At 45.2% G+C, this 23,058-nt stretch overlaps 1 protein-coding gene across 4 annotated transcripts in view; it reads left to right on the top strand.

Annotated features, from left to right (window-relative positions):
• Nucleotides 1–23,058, top strand: part of chd8 (chromodomain helicase DNA binding protein 8) — a 202,305-nt gene that overhangs the window by 14,497 nt on the left and 164,750 nt on the right. For 2 of the 4 annotated variants that reach the window (XM_084328043.1, XM_084328042.1), the window contains exons 7-13: nt 1,095–1,206; nt 12,004–12,222; nt 16,774–16,842; nt 16,932–16,987; nt 17,080–17,197; nt 18,777–18,860; nt 19,628–19,765. In XM_084328043.1, the coding sequence (XP_084184169.1) occupies nt 1,095–1,206; nt 12,004–12,222; nt 16,774–16,842; nt 16,932–16,987; nt 17,080–17,197; nt 18,777–18,860; nt 19,628–19,765 (796 nt within the window). Of the gene's footprint in view, nt 1–1,094; nt 1,207–12,000; nt 12,223–16,773; nt 16,843–16,931; nt 16,988–17,079; nt 17,198–18,776; nt 18,861–19,627; nt 19,766–23,058 lie in introns of all 4 variants that reach the window. The other 2 variants (XM_084328041.1, XM_084328040.1) reach the window with 1 other exon arrangement.

The raw sequence follows: 23,058 nt of genomic DNA, 5'->3' as shown, positions 1-23,058 counted from the left end.
CCAGAAGTCTGATGATTGACAGGGGCTGGTGTGAGCTGGGTAGGGTAGTTTTTTCGAAATTTGAAAGCCCTGAGTCTCTTCCTTCAAAAGACTACACTCACCTTTGGCTGTGCCACTTCCTCCTGTCAATATGCGCCGGTTTCCGACTCAATGCCCTGAGATTTCTATAATCTTATATTTCACTAATAACAGTTAAAATCATTGGTAAACAAACGTAATGCTGAAAATATACACTTTTACTGTATATCTCGGGCTTAAGAGGTTAACCCTGTGAGGCCCAAATTAAAAAGACATTAGCAACTTCAGAGGCCAGCAGGTGAGACCTATAAACACATGAAGGGTGCCGTGACTGAAAAAAAAGGTTGAGAAACGCTGGTATATGGTGTGGCTCTTTGTGGTACCACAGTCATTTTTGTGGCTCTTAGTCTCTGACTGGTTGGCCACCCCTGCAGTAGGCTATGTGTGCTAGCAGAGCTAGTCTCCAGTCGCGAGTCATGGTGCATGCGTGCAGTGGTTTCTCCACCAAAAAAGCGCCAAAAGATGGAAAAGAAACTAGCAGAGCCAGAACTGTTCAACTCCCCTGGAGCCACAGCCACTTTTTTTGGTACTTTCACTTTTAAACCAGCTGCAGCCTGAGAACTGGAGTCTGAGGGGCTGTAACACTAAAGATGGCGGCAACGACAAAGAATTGCTGCAAAATAAACATACATTTGTTGTTTAAATAATAATATATATATATTTTTTAATACTAATAATTATCTATCGAACGATATGAAAAATTATATTGTAAAACATATTGAACCGCTAGCTAGTGGTATTGTTGCCTTCCTAGTGTGAATTAGAGGTACGTATTGAACCGTTAGCTAGCAGTATTGTTGCCTTCCTAGTGTAAATAAGAGGTACGTATTGAACCGTTAGCTAGTGGTATTGTTGCCTTCCTATTGTGAACAAGATGTACTTCCGCTTTGCCCTGGAAATAATAACTTTATTTGTATAGCATCTTTCATATAAGAATTGCAGCTCAAAGTGCAAAATGCATCGTCTTGGGAGTGTTAAGGTTCATTATTGTCCGTTTCTCTCTCTCTCTCCATCAGCACCATCACTCCAGTGGGTTTGAAGAAGAGGAAGAGGAATGCGTCTTCAGACCACTCTGACGGGGAGCTGAGCCCTGCCTCACCCAATGCTCTGGAGGATGATATGGCCCAGGTACACACACAGCCACGTTTACACACCTGTGGGTGCATCTTCATTGTTTCTAATGTTTCATTGAACATGTTTTTAAACATTTTATAATAATTTTATTTTATCTAAACTCTTTTGTGTTGTACAGTATGCAGTATACATTCTATACAGTATGTACAGTATGAAAACTGAACTGTGAAATTTATAAAGTCAAAATCAAAAGTAGCCAACAACAAAAAATAGCCCAAGACCCCATAGGGTAAAAAAAAAAAAAAAAAAAAAAGTCTATATTAGACCTTTTCAAACATGGCAGCATCAACATTCTAAATAGGCCAGCGTTTAATTTGCGTTGCAGTGTTCGCTAACATCAATAGCTAACATCAATAGCTAAGCTAATACCAATAGCTAAGCTAATACCAATAGCTAATATCAATAGCTAACATCAATAGCTAATATCAATAGCTAATACTAATAGCTAACATCAATAGCTAACATCAATAGCTAATACCAATAGCTAACATCAATAGCTAACACCAATGGCTAACATCAATAGCTAACACCAATGGCTAACATTAATAGCTAACATCAATAGCTAATATCAATAGCTAATATCAATAGCTAATACCAATAGCTAACATCAATAGCTAACATCAATGGCTAACATCAATAGCTAACATCAATAGCTAACATCAATAGCTAACATCAATGGCTAACATCAATGGCTAACATCAATAGCTAACATCAATAGCTAACATCAATAGCTAATATCAATAGCTAACATCAATAGCTAATATCAATAGCTAACACCAATAGCTAATATCAATAGCTAACACCAATAGCTAATACCAATAGCTGACGGAAAGTACATTTGGGCCCAAGCTGTTCCCTAGCAACGTAATTTCACTGAAAAGGTCTCATGTTCTTTGTGTTGTTCCCTAATCTACAAACTGAATATATTACTTACCTCATAATACTGTTGCAGAGCCAACCTTCACCGTTATCCTTGCTGTTGTATTGTGTTCCATGCAGAACATGCACTCATACTCCGCTAACTCCATTCTCAAGTTGGAACCATTTCTTTGTCTGATTGACAGGTTTGCTTGAATCGTATTTCTCTCGCCCACCAAGTATAAACCAATCAATAAGAAACACAAGAGTGAAAGAAGCCATTGAAAGCTGGTTACATTTCCCAATATCATCCACCGGAAAATCTTTACCTGCGACCAACACCTGTATAGACTATTTTGCTGATGTGCGTATGCGCACACATCAAGGGGGCAAAAGGAAAGTAATCCTGGTCAGAACAACAGGGCAGACTACAATATATTTGCATTTGTTAGCCATGCTGGTGATCTAAACAATCAATCCATGCTGAAGCTAGATATGTAAAAGGTGAAAGACTCACACTCACAGCCGTGCTGATTTGGCTAAATGACATCCAGCCGTTTTCGTTTGAAACAACTAGTCAGGGGAGTGTCATGGTTTCCCCGTCGTATTCTTGTAGTGCAGCCGCTCGCGCAGGTCCAATATACAGTACATATACTGAACATAATAGTGCAAATACAAATAAGTGCAAGGGTTCAGATAGAAAGAAAGATAAAAAAGAAAAGTGCAGCAGATTAGAAAAAAATTATGGTAATTAACGGAAACCATGGTCACGGTAGCTTTATGAATGGCCACCATTGTGTGCTGTAGGAGTGTATATATAATGGCGCAGGGGGTATGCCGGATTTAGGTATAAATGGAAAGGATTTGCGTGGTGGGGGTGGAATCTGATTAGTGGAGAATATAGACCGTAGAGGAGTATGCATCAGGATTTGCATGGGGCGGGGCTGGAATCTTTTTTTTAAATTTTTTTCCCTCTTCTTCTCCGCCTGATTTTCTATGCTTTAACCTCCCATCCCAATTTAGTTGTTATGCCAATTCCCCCCCCTCCCCTACCTGGTCGTTGTGCGCATGTTCCCCCTACTGGTCGGTACAAGGGAACCCTGAAGTCTACCACATGCTTCCTCCGACACATGTGGAGACAGCCAGCGGCTCTCTTTTCACCTGGCAGCGAGGACTCTCATTGGTGAAGTGTAACACGTGGGAGGTCACGCTACCTTCACCACTTTCTGCCTTTCGCTGAGCAGGCGCCCAGACCTGACCTGTAGGTGTCGCTGTCCACAACGCCAGATTACCACCCACGACTTCCCTCCCACTAACTCAGCCAAACGAGTTAGTATGACGATCGGCCTAAGCCGCAGGCAATGCTGACTCCGGGAGTCGAGACCGCAGCCTCTTGCATTGGTGACGAGCGCAATCTCCGCTACGCCACCCGACCGCCTGGGGGGCTGGAATCTAACTAGTGGAGAATATAGACCTCATAGAGGAGTATATGGGTTTCATATACATCAGGTTTTGCGTCAAGGGGGGGGGGCCTGGGCCCTCATTTATCAAGTTGCGTACGCACAGATATGTGCGTAACCCCTGCGTACGATATTTTTTTTTTTTATTGATCTTTTCCCCCCCTCCAGTTTCCTCCGATTTTCTCCCATCCCAAAGTTAGTCGTTATGCCAATTCCCAATCCCCTTCCTGGTCGCTGCGCACTTACCCCCCACAGTCGGTCTGGGAGAGTGGAGGCTATCACATGCTTCCTCCGACACACGTCCAGCCAATCAACCGCTTTTCACCTGGCAGCGCGGACTCTCATTGAGAGGGCGTAGCATGTGGAAGGATCACACTATCCCACTCAAGTCCTATCCGCGCTTAGCAGGCGCCCCGACCGAACTGTAGGAGTCGCTGTTCACAACGACCCGGACCCACCCCGCCAGCTTCTCCCACCCTCTAATACTGCCAATTGTATTAGTGTGAACGGCCAGCCAAGCTGGTGACAACCCCGGAGCTGTGAGCTGGATTCGAACAGGCGAATCTAGCCGCTCCGGGGTTTGGTGACGAACGCAATCTCCGTTACGCCACCTGACCGCTAGTACGATCATTTCTAAGCAAAGTGTGGGACTTATCAAATTGAACTTGTGCTTGACTTTGTGCGTATATCTAAGCACAGCTCGGAGCATGCGTAGCTGACGCCCGGTGGTAGAAGATGAAGCATGCATGTCTGCAACGCGGAAATAAGATTCCGTGCATTACTTCCAACACTGGCGTGTTCAACATATGACCCGTAATTCATTATAGTTCATTGTAAAATAGAGACAGTAGTGTAATTACGCGGCACGGTGGTGTAGTGGTTAACACTGTCGCCTCACAGCAAGAAGGTCCAGGGTTCGATTCCCGCTTGGGGACCAGGTTTCCATGATGCCAGTTACCCAGGTGGGGTATCTCCCAGGCCTTTCTGTGTGGAGTTTGCATGTTCTCCCCGTGCTCGCAAGGGTTTCCCCCCCGATAAGATAAACCCAATGGAAAAACATGCACAACAACAGATCGCTAAAGCTGTGGCGTCCTTGACGAAGACTGACAGGAGCACTTGGATTGGTCCCCTGGCGCGGCTCACGTTGACGCCTGTCTGCTCCCGGCTGCCCTTGGGGGGGAAGGACGACGGGATGGGTTAATCGCAGAGACTAATCGCATCAGCGATCCTACAGACAATGCATGCGTGTGTGTTCCGGTGTGTGTGTGTTGTGGATAATAGCCAATGCCAATTAAAGACCTCTGAGCAGGTCCTGCATTATTATTATATTATAACGGGCTCACGCGCGAACAAGAGGTTGACTGCTTGTTTGGCATGACGCAGAACACTCACCTCCAAACGCGATTAAATATTGTTTCCAATAAAAAGCGACATACTATTATTTTGTCATGTTTCCAAATAAGATTGGCCACAACGAAATGCTTGCTACTTCAATTTGTTGGTTAGAATAGATTACCTCGCTCCGTTGAAACTTCACTGAGACTAGTTCAAGTTCAAGTTCTTTAATAGTTGTCATACAGAAGTACAGAATACTTTCATACAAAATGCTTCTTACTGTTACGCTCCAGAGACTGTGCTAGACAAGATAGTATCAAATAACATAATAACATAATATAGCATGAATTTAGAAGAAGAAAATGAGGTCACAGTTGTTCGGTATAGACATATGTACAATGTTCTGAGTTACCATATAATATACAATACACAACTATGCAGTGTACTAATGTACAGTACTATCTAGTGCAAAGCAGAAATGGGATGAGGTACAATTTTAGGTACAATTTACAGTAAGGTGTACGAGTTGTAGTGCAATCCTTCATCCATAAATATAAAGTGTGGGGAGTGGGTGCTACAGTGTGTTTGTTTAAAGTGGGTGTGTGCTATAAAGTGTGTGTAGTGGGTGCTACAGTGTGTTTGTTTAAAGTGAGTGTGTGCGTGTGGATGTGTGTGCTATGTGTGTTTGGTGGTTGTTGTTGTGTAGTGTTCATTCATTGTTCGTTTAGCAGCCTGATGGCCTGGGGATAGAAGCTACTTCTGAGTCTTTCTGTGCTCGCTTTGAGACTCCTGTATCGCTTGCCTGACGGCAGCAGTTCAAAGAGGCAGTTGTTCGGGTGGCTCGAGTCCTTAATAATTCTCTTAGCCTTCCCCTTGCAACGCTTGTAGTAAATGTTCTGGAGGGTGGGGAGCCCCCCTCCAATTGTGCGTTCGGCTGAACGTGTCACTCTTTGTAGTCTGCTTTGGTCTTTTGCAGTGCTATTCCCAAACCAGGAGGTGATGTTGCCGGTCAAGATGCTCTCTATTGTACATGAGTAGAAGTTCTTAAGGATCTTCTGGCTGACTTGGAACTTCCTTAGGCGCCTGAGGAAGTAGAGGCGTTGTCGTGCCTTCTTCACCACACTGTTAATGTGTATGGTCCATTTCAAGTCCTCGGATATGTGGGCTCCGAGGTACTTGAAGCTGTTGACTCTCTCAACCGGTGCCCCGTCGATGCTGAGGGGGCTGTAGTCCTTGACCCCCGACCTCCTGAAGTCCACAATCATCTCCTTTGTTTTGCTGACGTTCAGGGAGAGGCTGTTTTCCTGGCACCATCCCGCCAGGACCTTGACCTCTTCCAGGTAGGCCCTCTCGTCGTTGGCAGAGATCAGGCCCACCACCACTGTGTCGTCAGCAAATTTGACGATTGTATTGCTACTCCGCTGAGCCACACAGTCGTGTGTGTACAGGGAGTAGAGGAGGGGACTCAGAACACAGCCCTGGGGGGCCCCTATGTTGAGGGTGATGGATGAGGAGGTGCAGTTGCCTGCTCTCACCACCTGGGGTCTGCCAGTCAGGAAGTCCAAGACCCACTGGCAGAGGTCATAGCCCAAGCCCAGGTCCCTGAGCTTGGCTATGAGTATGGAGGGGACTATGGTATTGAATGCCGAGCTGTAGTCGATGAATAGCATTCTCACATAGTTCCCCTGCCTCTTGTCCAGGTGTGATGCTGCTGTGTGCAGCACATGGGATATGGCGTCCTCCGTGGACCTGTTGGGGCGGTATGCAAATTGCAGGGGGTCCATGTTGATGGGGAGGGAGGAGCAGATGTAGCCCTTTACTAGCTTCTCAAAGCACTTCATGGCTATGGAGGTGAGAGCTACAGGGCGGTAGTCGTTGAGGCAAGCAGGCTTGGATTTTTTGGGTACAGGGATAATAGTGGACTTCTTCAGGCAGGTGGGGATGACAGCCTGTTCTAAGGACAGGTTAAATATGTCAGTGAATACTGGGGCCAGTTGGTCGGCACAGACTTTTAGGACGCGGCCGGGGATGCCGTCCGGACCTGCTGCCTTCCTGATATTCACTTTTTTAAAGGTCCGCCTCACCTCATGCTCTGTTACCCTGAACACTGCGCCTCCATCAGCAGCCGACCCCCCCCCCCCCATTGCCGAGGCTTGTGAGCTGGTGTTGTTATTACCAGCATCAAACCTCGCATAGAAGGTATTGAGGTCGTTTGCTAAGGAGATGTCACTGTTCAGTTTGAGGGAGGCGCCTTTGTAGTCTGTCATCGTTTTGAGCCCCTGCCACATAGCTCTAGAGTCAGCTTGTTCAAACTGGAGTTCAATTTTATCCCTGTAGCGCCGTTTGGCCTCTGACACTGTCCTCCTTACGTTGTGTTGCGCCACCTTGTGGTCGTTCATGTTGCCTGCCACTAGGCCGTCATTGTATGCTTTGGTGCGCTCTCTCAGAGCTTCACGGACGGATTTGTCTACCCAGGGTTTTTGATTTGGGTAAACTTTCATTTTGGTAGTGGGGATTGTTTCTTTCACCCTAGTACAGACATAGTCCAGCACTGTCTCCGTGTAGGCATTAATGTTATCTGTGTCGCGGAATACAATCCAGTCTGTGTTGTGAAACACTGACACTAGTGTATCCTCTGACGTCACATCCCATTTCTGCACCTCTCGCGAGACTACGGGAGTACTTTTAATTCTTTGTCTGTACTTTGGTGTAAGGAAAATGGATGCGTGATCTGACTTGCCAAAGCCACTATCAGAATGAGCCTTGTAGCCACCTTTAAATTGCGTGTAACAGTGATCTAGGATGTTACCGCCTCTGGTGTTGCAAGTCACATGCTGGTAGAAATCAGGCAATACCTTTCTCAGATTGGCGCTATTGAAATCTCCCAGTACTAAAATGGCGGCGTTAACGTTCGTCGCTTGTATATTGTTTACCTCGTCGTGTAGTCTGGAGAGCGCGGCGTTGTTGTTGGCTTGCGGTGGAATATACACTCCGACCAGGATGATCGCCGTTAACTCCCTCGGGAGGAAGAAAGGACGACACTTGATGGTTATATATTCCAGTTCTGGGGAGCAGTGATTGGATAATTCCTTCACATTCGTTGGATCACTCCAATTTTTGTTAAACATGAAGGCAATACCTCCACCACGTTGTTTACCGGACTCTGATTGTGTCCGATCCTTCCTATGGATAAAGAAATGATCCGCTGGTTGAATCGCGTGATCTGGAACCTCCGGTGTTAGCCATGTTTCGGTGAAGCAAAGGACATTGCAGTCCCTAACGTCTCTTTGATATTGAATCCTTGCTCGGATGTCATCCAGTTTATTGTCTATTGATTGTACATTGGCTAGCAATATACTGGGAAGTGGTGTACGGTGTCGTCTGGATCTCAGCCTGTTTCGGATCCCAGCCCTTTTTCCTCGTCTTCGCGGCGGCTTTTGGTGGTCTTGTCCATGGCCGGCATAACAAAGGATCTCGGTGGGCCATTTCTGCTGTTCAGCGATCCGATCCAGAGAGCAATCCAAACGGTAAGTTTTTCTTAATCCAATGTCAATGATTGACTGACGGTCATACACATATAATGCACCAACAGTTGGTGCAAATAAAACTCCTAATACTATAAAAATTAACAAAATAAAGCACAGTCTCGTCGGAGCGATCAGAGAGGCAGCCATCAGAGCAGCGCCACACACACACTAAAAGTAAAAGACAGTCTTTTTTTTTTTTTTTTTTGTGAGCTCCGCGCACAGACGTGATGATAATAACAATAATAGCTTCATTTTATATAGCGCCTTTCAAGAGACCAAAGGTCGCTTTACATCAGGGTTTCCGTTAGAAAAAATTGTTGCCGGTCTCCGTGACCTGCAAGATTTCAATCTACCGGACAAATGAGATTAATTCCGGTCATAGTTTATTGAGCTTTAAAACAATTGATAGGCAGGCTATATAAAGAATGTCATCCTCAAGGCATGTAGATTTATAATAGTATTACTTAAAACTAGGCTACTTTTGCGTATACAGTCATTAATATATTCCAAATAAAATAAGTCCCTCGATACTCCGTGCTGCTGCTGACTTGAAATAAAATAGACCGCGTATGTGGGCAGTCGGTCCGACACTAAACAGCAGTCTGTTATTATCACATTTTTATGAGCTAACGAATTCCGTTATATTGGACATTTGTATTAATTATATCAAGCGAAGAACTGAGAAAGCAGAGAGACGGCAACATTATCGTGGTTTGCGTGACGACTCTCTCCACCTCGCAACGACTTATTTGCAAAGAGTATGGCGCTGCAGAGCAGCTGATTTAGCTGTTATTGGCTCTTTTCTGGGAACCGCACAGCAGCGCCCCCCACCCAACATTGGCTGAAAATGGCTGAATTGGAGTACTGCTGGAATACTGCATTGTGCTGCTCGTGCTATGGCTCTGCAGCTTCACAAAAGTTCGCACACCCAGCACTAAGCTCTCGCTTGACTCGCTGACAACGTCGTTGTCATTATTAGAAGCAACGAGGAAACAAATGTAATGATCGTTTCGTTCATCGCATAGGCTATTTAATTTTAGCCTATTTTAATACAATTCAAATAATCAAATTGTGCTTAGACTCAGGGAATTATTTTCACCGGACATTAAGACCGGAGAAATTAAATATGTCGGACTTCAACAGATTTTGCCGGTCAAATACCGGTAATTACCGGCTAACGGAAACGCTGCTTTACATATATAGGGGGGGGGGGGGGAATAACAAAGTAATAAACATAGTGGACATACACAACATATGAATATGATGATGGGATTCAAGTTCGCGTTTTTATTGATCACATAGGCAGGCTATACATGGCACGGTCCATCGTGATATTGTAGATGGATCGAGCAATAGCTGTTACTGTACCACCCATGTAGCTGTCAAAGCTCCATCACAAATGCAGTTATGTGAATAGAAAGGGATTCCACTCAGTGATGGGCATTTGCCTGATAAATGTTGTTGCTGCCGGGAGGAAAGGAAGGCATGCTGCATGTTTTCAATTCATTAAATAAAACGGATACTTTTTGCAAGGGTTTACTGACTGTCATACAACGTCATGCACGTTCTTATTTACATTGTGACAACAGCCTTGTGAGCTCCCGCACACAGACATGATGGAATTCAAGATCACATATAGGCAGGCTACATCATACATGGCAGTGAGATTCATTGTTCTTGTATATGCTCTCGTATTATTGTTTATATAGGCTACCCAATACCGACATCAAAATAGATTGTATGCATCTACAAATCATATGCAGCAGGTAGAAAATTGACGGAAAATCCGTCGCGATTTGGAATAAAATTGAGGAGAACTTTAATCCCTGGGTATTAATCAAACAAAACGGAAAAAGGCAGTCATATTCCAGCACGGTCTTTATTAGTTAATATGGTCTTTAAGTTAATAGATATCATATCCGACATCACCGTACGTGTACATGTCTGTCAGCCTGCGTATTTCTCCATAACACGCTTCCCTCGGCTTAGTCCACTTTTCCACATTTCATGGGGGTGTTCCATTACCGTATATGGTTAATTATGGGCGGTGCTATATGCAAATACCTAAAACTGTGCACAAGCTGCAGCGTAGGATCAAAGTGATATTTATCAAGACAGGTGTGCGTACGACCTGTGTACGCACGTGTGATAAATCCAGTTTTTTTTGTGCGTACACACATTCTAAATTCTGTGCTTACGAACGAAAGTAGAATACTTTTTAAGAACTGTTGATAAATGAGGGCCCTGGAATCCAACTAGTGGAGAATATAGACCTCATAGAGGAGTATATACATCAGGTTTTGCGTGGGGGGGGGGGGGGGGGGGGGGCTGGAATCTAATTAGTGGAGAATATAGACCTCATAGGAGTATATACATCGAGGCTAATCTATGCTCTACAATGTAACATACTATTCTCTGTAATACTATTTATCATTTTAGGATGAAATGCAAGATATAGCCTACTGCAAATTAATATACAATTTCAGTTGCATTGCGCCATGGATAGTGTACTCCTTTTTAAATTAATACATTTATTTATGTTGTACATATTTTATTGTTTTTATTTTGACTTGAGGTATCTTTATTTCATTTGTATGTGTGGTGTCTGTCGTGCCGGCGTGTAGAGGTCTGCAAGCAGGGGCCTGACACTTCGGCCTCAGCCCGGCCCAAGCCTGTAGCATTCAGGCCCGGCCCTACCTCAGCCCGGCCCAAGCCTGTAGCGTTCAGGCCCGGCCCTACCCTAGCCCCAAAAGTTAAGCAATTATTCTGCCCGAGGCCAATATTATGATGTGATGACAAACATCACACACACACACACACACACTAGCTACGTTACACACAGCTACATTGCGACGACAAATGCACAATGCAATAACAACACTCTGCGGCTAAAGGCAACAATTACATGCCCACAGACTAAAACATTAATGTCATGACACTAAAGCATACCGAAAACACTCATAAACCAGCAGCCAATTAATTTGAGTAAATCAGGATGGACTCACCACTTCACTGTTAGATGAACGTCGGCAACAAAAACTTCTTGCGTTGAATAACTTCAACAACCGGCTAAATCCAAGAACAATCGTGCAAAACTTTTTACAGTTTATTCCACTCTGTTGTTCATTTGCGTTCATAGCGAAGGCAGCTTCTATATCTCCGACATGCACGGTCTAGCTTGTTGCTTTGATTAAAGCGCTACGTGACGGCGCACTTGTGTGTGCGTGCACGACTCCTGTGTCTAAAATGAAGCGAGACAAATAAAAGGAGCCCGAGCCCGAGCCCTATCCGGCTCCAATCTGTCCATTGTGTCAGCCCCCTAGGGCTTGCAGACCTCTACCGGCATGTATTTTGTGCTGCGTGTGTGTATCTGATCTGAATGTGGAAATGCTGTGACACTGGTTGTCATAGTAAAGTGTACTATGTCTGTATATAATGTAGGTAGGTATGTCTATATGTACAGGTGTAAATAAAATAGAACTACAGTGTGCTAATACACCTCGTCACACAGTTAAATAGTTAAAGTAGTGTTCTACCTTGTACTCCTGTGCTCACTAGCACCATGTAAAACCAAAAAACCTGAACATGTACTTCTCTCCTCCCCCCAGAAGAGGCGCTCCAATAGAGTGATCAAGAGGAAGAAGTACACGGAGGACCTGGACATCAAGATAACGGACGACGAGGACGAGCAGGAGGACATTGACGTGACCACGACCGCGGCCGCCGTGGCCTCCATCAGCGGCAGTACCGCCGCCCAGCTCATGGGGGCGCAGCTCAAACAGGAGATGGAGCTGGACGGAGACGGGCTTCCCAGCATGCAGTTCTTTGTGGTGAGAGTTGGGAATACATCAGAACTTTACTTGGTTATCTGCACTAGGCACTAGCACATACATCACTCTTAACACTTTGGTTGCCACTTGTTAACGTGGTAAAACCCCGTTGAATGCCACCACCCACTTCAATGATAGCGTTGTGAACGCATAATCTCTGTCTTATATTATGGCTATGTGTCTAATCTGCCCGTCGCTTATCAATGACTTGTTTGCAGTCAACATTGTCGAGACGGATTGTTTTTTAATCGGTTCATTTCCGTTTTATAGCATTTTTCTGCCTATTTATGATCGTTTTCAAATAAACGCTAGATTATTGATAGTATATGTGTACTTATAGAAGCGATCTGAAACATATATTCTCATTTCCTGATCAGCGCGCCGCGCGCACACACACACACATATGGCACACGCTGATATATAGGTCAACACAGATCCGATTACCCCAAGACTGGTAAAATAAATTGCTTACCTCAGATCAGATGTTATCCAAAAAGATTATTCCAATTCCTGATCGCCATTCCAAATATCGATCGCGTTTATTGATTCAGCGTTGGGTACTGTAAATATGTATTCCACACGTTTTCCGGCTCAGCGATCAACTTTGGTCTCTTCAGATGCCTCGCCGGAGAAGTAACATCAGGAGGCTGGACCCCCCCCCCCCCCCCATCAGTCTAAACCAATGGGGTGCAGTTACACAGGGAGAGACGATAGGGGGTGGTATTTTCCCAATTGAGCTCAGAGAGAGTCTGCAACACTAGCGTGAGGCTCGATTGATGAAATATGAATTCAAATCGCTAATAAAAAAAAATACGACAAACAAACGCTATTTGTCGTTGGTGGCACTCAACTGGCGGCATTAACTAACGACAAATCGTGTCCGTGGCACTCAAAGTGTTAACAGGAAGCCACACGGGGTGTTTGATCATAAAACCAATGTGACATAATACAACATATACACTATGTCAGTGGTTCTCAAACTTTTTACACCAAGTACCACCTGAGAACGTAGCTGGCTCTCCAAGTACCACCATATGACCGACGTTAAAATACAGTCTATTCAGCTATGCACAGTTCACGCAGGAGGCAAATGTATTCCTAATACCATTATTTATTGTTAACTTTTGTCAGACACAGCCACAATGTACAAAGGGGTAGCACTAGAACTAGCAAACTCTTCCACACAACTCATACAATGCAAGGGGCATTGAGAACATAATAACTAACATTCTCACATAGCAAGTGAGAAAATTAAGAACAACTGTATTTCAGCAAATGTACTTAATTCTCTCTCTCGGGTCTGGTTCAGTTCTGTGGTGAGCAGGGTGGGTCTGGTTCAGTTCTGTGGAGAGGTGGTGAGCAGGGTGGGCCAGGTTCAGTTCTGTGGAGAGGTGGTGAGCAGGGTGGGTCTGGTTCAGTTCTGTGGAGAGGTGGTGAGTAGGGTGGGCCAGGTTCAGTTCTGTGGAGAGGTGGTGAGCAGGGTGGGTCTGGTTCAGTTCTGTGGAGAGGTGGTGACCAGGGTGGGTCTGGTTCAGTTCTGTGGAGAGGTGGTGACCAGGGTGGGTCTGGTTCAGTTCTGTGGAGAGGTGGTGACCAGGGTGGGTCTGGTTCAGTTCTGTGGTGAGCAGGGTGGGTCAGGTCAGAGGCCATCTTACCAGCCCTGCTGTTGGCTCTCGGGACATAAAGTTCCTCGATAGATGGTAGGTGGTGGCCAGTGATCTCCTCAGGCCAGCGCTAGACATGGGTACCTTTCATTTGGGTCGGTACCCTTAAAAGTACCGAATTCAGTACCCATCCCTAGCCAGCGCTGGTCTTGGAGCAGGATAGATGGTAGGTGGTGGTCAGTGATCTCCTCAGCCGAGCACTGCAGCCTGGTCTTAGAGCAGGATAGATGGTAGGCGTTTCTTGGCCTTTTTTGTGTTATTGCGTCGATGTTGTCGTCCCGTTTGAGGGAGTTGGATACGGTGACTCCTAGGAACCTGAATGACCAGGTCCGCAGCTGAGCCATTACTTTCCAGGGCGGAGTGGGTGCCTTTTCTGGAAGTCTATTTGCTTATCCACTCCCACTGTCTTTTTAGTGTTGCCACTCTGCTGTCTAGTTCAGCACCCTGGACAGGGCTGATCTGCCTCTGTCTGGTTCAGCACCCTGGACAGGGTTAAGCCACCTCTCTGCTGTCTAGTTCAACACCGTGAACAGGGCTAAGCCACATCCCTGCTGTCTAGTTCAGCACCCTGGACAGGCCTGAGCCACAGCTCTGCTGTGTACTGAAACAGAGAACCCTCTCTCTGATCAAGCAGGTTACCGTGGCCAGTATTTTGACCGGAGAGATTTAAATAGGTCGGACTTCAACAGATTTTCAAAACGGTGATTACCGGATGCAGGGCCGCCTGGGAGAAATGCGAGGCCCTGTGCGAGATTTAAACGCGAGGCCCCCCCCCCCCCCAAAAGGTAAAAAAAAAATATATATATATATATATATATATATATATATATATATATATATATTTTTTTTTCCCATACAGTCAACATATTCTTAAATAATAGCGCTGCCCGAGGCTGGGCATGATACAGTCAACATATAGCAAGAGAGAGAGCGAGAGAGAGCTCCCGTTCTACAGTCAATATACAGTGTACAGAGAGAGAGAGAGAGACACATTGGAAAGAAATTGAAATGCTATTTGGCCCTAAACAGAGAGTACACAGTGGCAGAATACCTGAGCACTGTGACTGAAGATCCTTGACTAGGTACAGACTCAGCGAGCACAGCCTAGCCATCGAGAAAGGCCGCCATAGGCAGACTGTGTGTGTTAGAAAGAGAGAGAGAGAGAGAGAGAGAGAGAGCATGTGTGTTTGTCGTGTGTGTTAGAGAGAGAGCATGTATGAGAGAGATAAGCAAAGATGACCCCCTAAAGGATATTCAACTTTTAATGAAAGAACAAAACAGAAGGAAAAGATAACTTCACAAAGGCAACATGAATATACATAGATCCAAAAGGACAAAGATCAACACTTAAATCCAAAGAGAAGAGGGACTATACCAGAGAAAACAAAGCAGCAAGGAGCCAATGGCCGACATCAGCTAAATAGGCTAGCCAGGTAGGCTACTGACACCAGGCCACACACAGCTTTGGCCAACGGCCCAACGCTACCCAAGCTACACAAACGACCAAGACAATTCACACAGCACATGTCGTATCTCCAAATGTTGTGAAGTAACATATGTTTTGCCTGGAAAAAAACATCGTTATTAACAAAACATTCGGGAGGGGAAGGAAGGAAGAGTGGGGTAATGTCATGACATTTTCATTCATCTTACCTGCACCAAGGAACGCAGGGCGAAAGGCTGCAACACAGGTCTCCACGTTGACGAAAGGCCTCTCGCTGGCGGCACAAAAAGAAGCTATGGCCGGAGCCTTGTCATGGTGCAGGCCCGACTACATCTTCTGTCAAAGATGATGTCGTAGTCAGAGTGCCAGAACCCCCTGCTATTCTCACGGCTAATGTCAATGGTCGTAGCACAAGCTAACAGCTAACTCTAGGCTAACTGATAGCATCAAGCTAACGTTCCCAGCCGAGCGCAGCCGGCAGCTAACGTCGTAGCTAAACAGCTAACTGGCTAACAGTTAGCTCAACCCGGCTATCGCTAACCATTAGCTAACGCAGAAGCAAGCTATGCGGCTACCACTGAAAAACTGTACAATGTGAGAAAAGCAATACAGGTGCTGACACCAGGCCACACACCGTTAGCTACTAGTACTACAACAGCTAGTCGGCCAGTTTGGCTCCAGAGAGAGAGAGAGAGATATATCCACGGCGGGAATAGAATAGAGTTAATAGAATAGGTTAAAAACTCACCAAACGTCCAAGAGGATGGAGACAACCGCGTGGAGTTGACGAAGTTCATCTGCCAAACGACCATCCTCTTCATCTTGGCTGCATGCGCTGTCTCTAGGTTAGCTAACGCTAAGCTAGCTACTAGCCGACATCATCATAGCTATATCCCGACTGCACCATGACAAGGCTCCGGCCATTTGTCCTGCCAGCGAGAGGCCTTTCGTCAATGTTCCTTGGTGACCGACCGACTGATAATGACCGACCTCTTCGTCTTGGCTGGCATAACTAAGCATAACCTCCAAAGCTGCACGCACGAAATAGTCAAACGCAGCTGACTCACGCCGGCGTACACATGATGTAACCACTCCCTTCGTTGAAACCAATAGTATGTCTGCTGCAGAGCCCCAGAGCTCCAATAGTGAGTGTCTCCTGCAGAGCCGCAGACCCAGGAACAAGTCAGACACATTCTACAAACGTGTCTAATGTGAAATATATAAGCATATAAGCAAAACTAGATTTTAGGTCTGTGATGAAAAAGGGCCTCGTGGGAAGGGGGGCCTCGCAAAAAAAAAATAAAAATAATAATAAAAAATAAAAATAAATTGTGCGAGGCCCTGTGCGACCGCACTGCTCGCACACCCCCTGAGGCGGCCCTGACCGGATGAGGGAAACCTGCCCAGTGTTGATGCAACTTAAACCTGATGTCTTTGTTGCAGGAAAACCCCAACGAGGAAGACGCCGCGATCGTAGACAAAGTTCTCTCCATGAGGATAACCAAGAAGGAGGTCGGTAGCATTTTTTACATGTACATTTCTTAATGTTTCTTGTTTATTTCACATCTTAACCCATTTAACTCTTCTCTCACATTTCCAAGGTGTGTCAAGGCCAGTACACCACCGTTGAAGAATTCTTTGTAAAATACAAGAACTAGTAAGTCTGGCTTTTTGTCTAGTGTCATTAAAGTAGATTTGTGTAAGTGTCCGGTGAGTGACCTCTGTGTGACCTCTGTGTCTCCCTCCCAGCTCCTACCTGCACTGTGAGTGGGCCAGCCTGGAGCAGCTGGAGCGGGACAAGAGAATCCATCAGAAGCTCAAGAGATTCAAGACCAAACAGGCCCACATGAGACGCATCTTCCAGGAGGTAAAGCCACTGGCCGTACAGAGATGGGCTGCTGTCTTAACTTAAAAGCTACAGTGTGTAAGAAGTCTTTAGAATAGAATAAAAATACATTATTTATCCTGAATTATCCTAAATTCAGCACTACAGATCGCTCACAGTAAACGGTAAACATTTAGGTAGTTAAAAACAAAAGTCACAAAATTAGAATAAAGAATATAATACGGTCCGGGATATACATTCTGATATGTATATACAGCCAAAAATGTACAGTAATAAGTGTAAAATTGTAAAATGTCGATTTTTAAAGTAAAAGTCCACGGGGCGCCCAAGTGGCAAACCATGTAACGCGCTGCGTCGCGAAGAGGCCGACCCGGGTTAGATTCCCGGACCCGGTGTCCTTTGCCGAATGTCTTCCCCCTGCTCTGTCTCCCGTTCTTCCTCTCTCTCTACCGGACTGCCCGGTAGTAAAAACAATAATAAAAAAAAAGAAAAAAAAAAGTTAAAGTCCATGAAGATTATGCCAGACTGTAGTGTCACCCTGTGCTCAGTGAGGCACAGTGATGCGTTATAAAGTCTGATGGCTGTCGGAATGAAGGACTTACTGTGCGAATCGTTAGAATTTAGCTCCAGAACATGGAGGGGAGCCTTGTCGTGTGACTTTAGAAGGGAATATCATGACTGTGTCAATGAAAGCCTCCCACAGTAGACCCCGTAACGTTAAGATGTGTTTTGGAGCTAAATATATATATATATATATATTTTTTTTATAAATCTTACACATTATAGTTTAAAGAGTTTTGCCTCTAATTTACCCATAAACCATAAAACGTTTCTGGTGCCCTCCAACTGAGGGTAGACTTTTAACAATTGATTGTTTTTAGTAATTTGCACGACTACTACTTGTGATTATTGTAAATCAATGCAATCTTTTTTCCATCATTGCTATGCTGGTAATTTTAAAATCTTCTATTTTATTGCTTGTACTACTTTATGTTGTTGCTGCTCCTAGACTGAGGAGCCAAGAACAAAGAATTTTACACCTTTATGCCGTAACAACAAAAGTGATTCTGATTGTAATTATATAGCTTCCAGTGTTTCCCACAGGATTTTGTGAGACTGTGGTGGATGAACCTCCGTAATTGTTTTTTTTTTTACATTTTAAAGTTAAATGCATCAATTTGCAAGCAAAATAAAGAGGCCAGATCTATGATGAACTTTGTGCTCAAAACACAAAATCGACTACTAGAGCATACATTTGAGCCATCAAAGAAATTAAGCAAAAGTGGTTACCTGTGTTGAACTGGTTATTTTTTAGAAAATAAAAAGAATATAGTGGATTACTATTACAACTACTACCACTGCCAATACTACTGATACATCCCTATTGGCAAACTTTATATTAAAAAAAATATATTTTTGGATCATTATAAAACTGTGGCGGGCCGCCACAGTCTAGGTAATTAATGGGAAACACTGGCTTCATCTTTGTTGTTCAGCATCGTTGACGTTGTTGAACGGGACTCCCCTGGGGACCCAGTCACGTTTAAAAGCTCCTCTTTGCCTGTCGCAGTCTCTCATCCCCACGTGTCCCTGTCTTCAGGATGAAGAGTCCTTCAACCCAGACTATGTCGAGGCGGACAGGATCCTGGACGTCTCTCACAGCGTGGACAAGGACAACGGAGAGGTAGGAGTTCAGACCGACTGCTTTTGGCATGTTAAATCTGTTCACTGGAGCTTGGTGCTATGAGATGTGCTTTCTGTATTCCGTCAGGAAGTTGGTGTTTTCCGGGCCACCACACTTCCTGCTTTCCTCTCCATTACTTCCTGCTTTCCTCTCCATTACTTCCTGCTTTCCTCTCCATTACTTCATGCTTTCCTCTCCATTACTTCCTGCTTCTCTCTCCATTACTTCCTGCTTCTCTCTCCATTACTTCCTGCTTTCCTCCATTATTTCCTGCTTTCCTCCATTACTTCCTGCTTCCCTCTCCATTACTTCCTGCTTTCCTCTCCATTACTTCCTGCTTTCCTCTCCATTACTTCATGCTTTCCTCTCCATTACTTCCTGCTTCTCTCTCCATTACTTCATGCTTTCCTCTCCATTACTTCCTGCTTTCCTCCATTACTTCATGCTTTCCTCTCCATTACTTCATGCTTTCCTCTCCATTACTTCCTGCTTTCCTCTCCATTACTTCATGCTTTCCTCTCCATTACTTCCTGCTTCTCTCTCCATTACTTCCTGCTTTCTCTCCATTACTTCCTGCTTTCCTCTCCATTACTTCCTGCTTTCCTCTCCATTACTTTATGCTTTCCTCTCCATTACTTCCTGCTTCCCTCTCCATTACTTCCTGTTTTCCTCTCCATTACTTCCTGCTTTCCTCTCCATTACTTCCTGCTTTCCTCTCCATTACTTCCTGCTTTTTCATCTGATTGATTCTCTCTCCCGCCCTCCAGCCGGTCATCTACTACCTGGTGAAGTGGTTATCCCTGCCCTACGAGGACGCCACCTGGGAGCTGAAGGAGGACGTGGACGAGGGGAAGGTCGAGGAGTTCAGCAAAATCCAGAACAGACAGCCCCGCCTCAAGAGAACGGTGAGACAGCTTTTGTATATGATGTAGCAAGAGGAGGAGAGTGAGAGTGTATATATGATGTAGCAAGAGGAGGAGAGTGAGAGTGTATATATGATGTAGCAAGAGGAGGAGAGTGAGAGTGTATATATGATGTAGCAAGAGGAGGAGAGTGAGAGTGTATATATGATGTAGCAAGAGGAGGAGAGTGAGAGTGTATATATGATTTAGCAAGAGGAGAGTGAGAGTGTATATATGATGTAGCAAGAGGAGAGTGAGAGTGTATATGTGACTAGCCGTAGATAGTAGAGACTTGTTGAGGCAACTTAATATATATTTTTTTTATACAAATTATGAAAGTACAGATTCATACCTTCAAAATAAGCCATCACTTGAACATTTTGGTGGGATACTTTTCAAGCTACTTCCTATGAATCATGGTGATGTCACAAAACGTATTCAGAGAAAATGGCCTTGAAAGTTTTACACTTAAGGCGCTCCCATAGTCCAGCAGACTGTACACGGAGCAGACTCCGCGGATGTCCGCGCGGACTCTTGAGCTTTGATCTCAGCGGACAGCAGACCCACAGGTGCGACGCTCCTATTTTCTGAGGCGCGGACATCCGCGCCGCTGACTTGGTGTCACACAAAACGCTGCTCGGCGTTTTGGTTGACATCGAACTGCATTTAATGTGACGCCGCGCGAGCGATTGGTGGCGCGAGGAGAGAGATGAGCCCGTGAAGCGTGCTCTCTCTCTCTCTCTCTCTCTCTCTCTCTCTCCCTCTCCCTCTCTCTCTCTCCCGCTGATAATGTTCCCTCTGATCTGCCAGTACAGTAGAACAGACAGAATTGTGGGAAATGTAGTAAAACTGGAGCGAGAAATGTAGGAAATAGACCGCGGACGTCCGCTGAGATCTGCTGGACTATGAAAGCTCAAAGAGCCGCGCGGAAATCCGCGGAGTCTGCTCTGTGTACAGTCTGCTGGACTATGGGAGCGCCTTTACAGTGTTATAAACAACTACAACCCTACCCATAATGCATTGTAATCCTGCATGGCCCCCCTCTCGCTCTCTCTGGGGGCAATTAACACCTGGCCACATTCTAGTGCAGACTCTTTTGTTATCACAACGACTCTGTCTTGTGGCACTGCAAACACACACCCATAGAAGGAAAAGTCATGATAATAATTTATGTAATTTAGTGTGGTAGTGAAAGGTTAACCTTCTGTAGTGTGGTAGTGAAAAGTTAACCTGTGTGTGGTAGTGAAAGGTTAACCTTCTGTAGTGTGGTAGTGAAAGGTTAACCTTCTGTAGTGTGGTTGTGAAAGGTTAACCTTATGTAGTGTGGTAGTGAAAGGTTAACCGTCTGTAGTGTGGTAGTGAAAGGATTATGTCTGTTTTAATTTAATAAGTGGTCTTTTACATACATACATTTATATAATGTATTATACTTGTCCTAATACTAACCTACACTGTAGCACTCAACACTTTGATGAACATTGTTACTCAGCTGGAGTTGTGCCCTATACCTATATAAAAGAGTGTTGTGATAAGTGTGCTAATTTACCTAAGGGACGCCTTACTGTACCCACTGTTATTCTCTGGTTCTGCTAACCCCGTCATATTCTGGGGGTCATGCTCATGTGTTTTAACCAATAAACCTTGTATATTTTTTTTTGATCCACTTTTTCTCCCATTTTCTATATTTTTCTCCCATCCCAATTCCGTATCATCCAATTCAACCCTCCCCTGTCACGGACGCTGTTTTTTGCCTCCCACAAGCCGGCTGCAATGTGGACTAAGTCATACATAGCACAAGTCCCCTCCGGTACTTGAGGTAACAGCAGTTGCATCTTTTCACCTGCGCAGCTCGATCTCTCAGTGGCGAGGAGTAACGCGTGGGAGGCTCACGCTGCCCCCGAGACTTCCTGATTCTACTGCGCAGGTGCACCAACCGACCTGTAGGAGTCGCTGTCCACAACGCCCGATCCCCACCCATCAGTTTCCCACCCCCTAATACGGCCAATGTGTATTAGTATGAACGACCAGCTAAACTGAAAGCAATGTGGAACGCTGGGCTCGAACAGGCAAGCCCAGCGTCTCCGTCATTCGTGGCGACTTGCCCACTACGCCACGTAGCCGCCCATAAACCTTGTATCTTTTGTAACCTGGTTGTGCTGTTGAATCATTGACGGGCTTTGGCAAAAAGAGCAGCTTCCCCTGCTAATGAGCAGTTTCTCCTGCTCATAGTATAACTCACGTTTTTATTATGATAGTAAAGGGTTAACCTTCTGTAGTGTGGCAGTGAAAGGGTTAAACACTGACTCTGCTGGGTGGAAGTTTAAACACTGTCTCTCTCTGCTGGGTGGAGGTTTAAACACTGTCTCTCTCTGCTGGGTGGAGGTTTAAACACTGTCTCTCTCTGCTGGGTGGAGGTTTAAACACTGTCTCTCTCTGCTGGGTGGAGGTTTAAACACTGTCTCTCTCTGCTGGGTGGAGGTTTAAACACTGTCTCTCTCTGCTGGGTGGAGGTTTAAACACTGAGTCTCTCTCTGCTGGGTGGAGGTTTAAACACTGAGCCTCTCTGCTGGGTGGAGGTTTAAACACTGTCTCTCTCTGCTGGGTGGAGGTTTAAACACTGTCTCTCCCTGCTGGGTGGAGGTTTAAACACTGTCTCTCTCTGCTGGGTGGAGGTTTAAACACTGAGTCTCTCTCTGCTGGGTGGAGGTTTAAACACTGTCTCTGCTGGGTGGAGGTTTAAACACTGTCTCTCTCTGCTGGGTGGAGGTTTAAACACTGTCTCTCTCTGCTGGGTGGAGGTTTAAACACTGAGTCTCTCTCTGCTGGGTGGAGGTTTAAACACTGTCTCTGCTGGGTGGAGGTTTAAACACTGTCTCTCTCTGCTGGGTGGAGGTTTAAACACTGAGCCTCTGCTGGGTGGAGGTTTAAACACTGTCTCTCTCTGCTGGGTGGAGGTTTAAACACTGTCTCTCTCTGCTGGGTGGAGGTTTAAACACTGAGTCTCTCTCTGCTGGGTGGAGGTTTAAACACTGTCTCTCTCTGCTGGGTGGAGGTTTAAACACTGTCTCTCTCTGCTGGGTGGAGGTTTAAACCAGCGTTTCCGTTAGCCGGTAATTACCGGTATTTGACCGGCAAAATCTGTTGAAGTCCGACATATTTCATCTCTCCGGTCTTAATGTCCGGTGAAAATAATTCCCTGAGTCTAAGCACAATTTGATTATTTGAATTGTATTAAATAGGCTAAAATTAAATAGCCTATGCGATGAACGAAACGATCATTACATTTGTTTCCTCGT

The sequence above is a fragment of the Notolepis coatsorum genome, assembly GCF_963971535.1.
Source record: "Notolepis coatsorum genome assembly, chromosome: 13".
NCBI classification, from domain to species: domain Eukaryota; kingdom Metazoa; phylum Chordata; class Actinopteri; order Aulopiformes; family Paralepididae; genus Notolepis; species Notolepis coatsorum.
The sequence above is the reverse complement of the archived record's forward strand: the minus strand, read 5'-3'. Positions and strand labels throughout refer to the sequence as shown.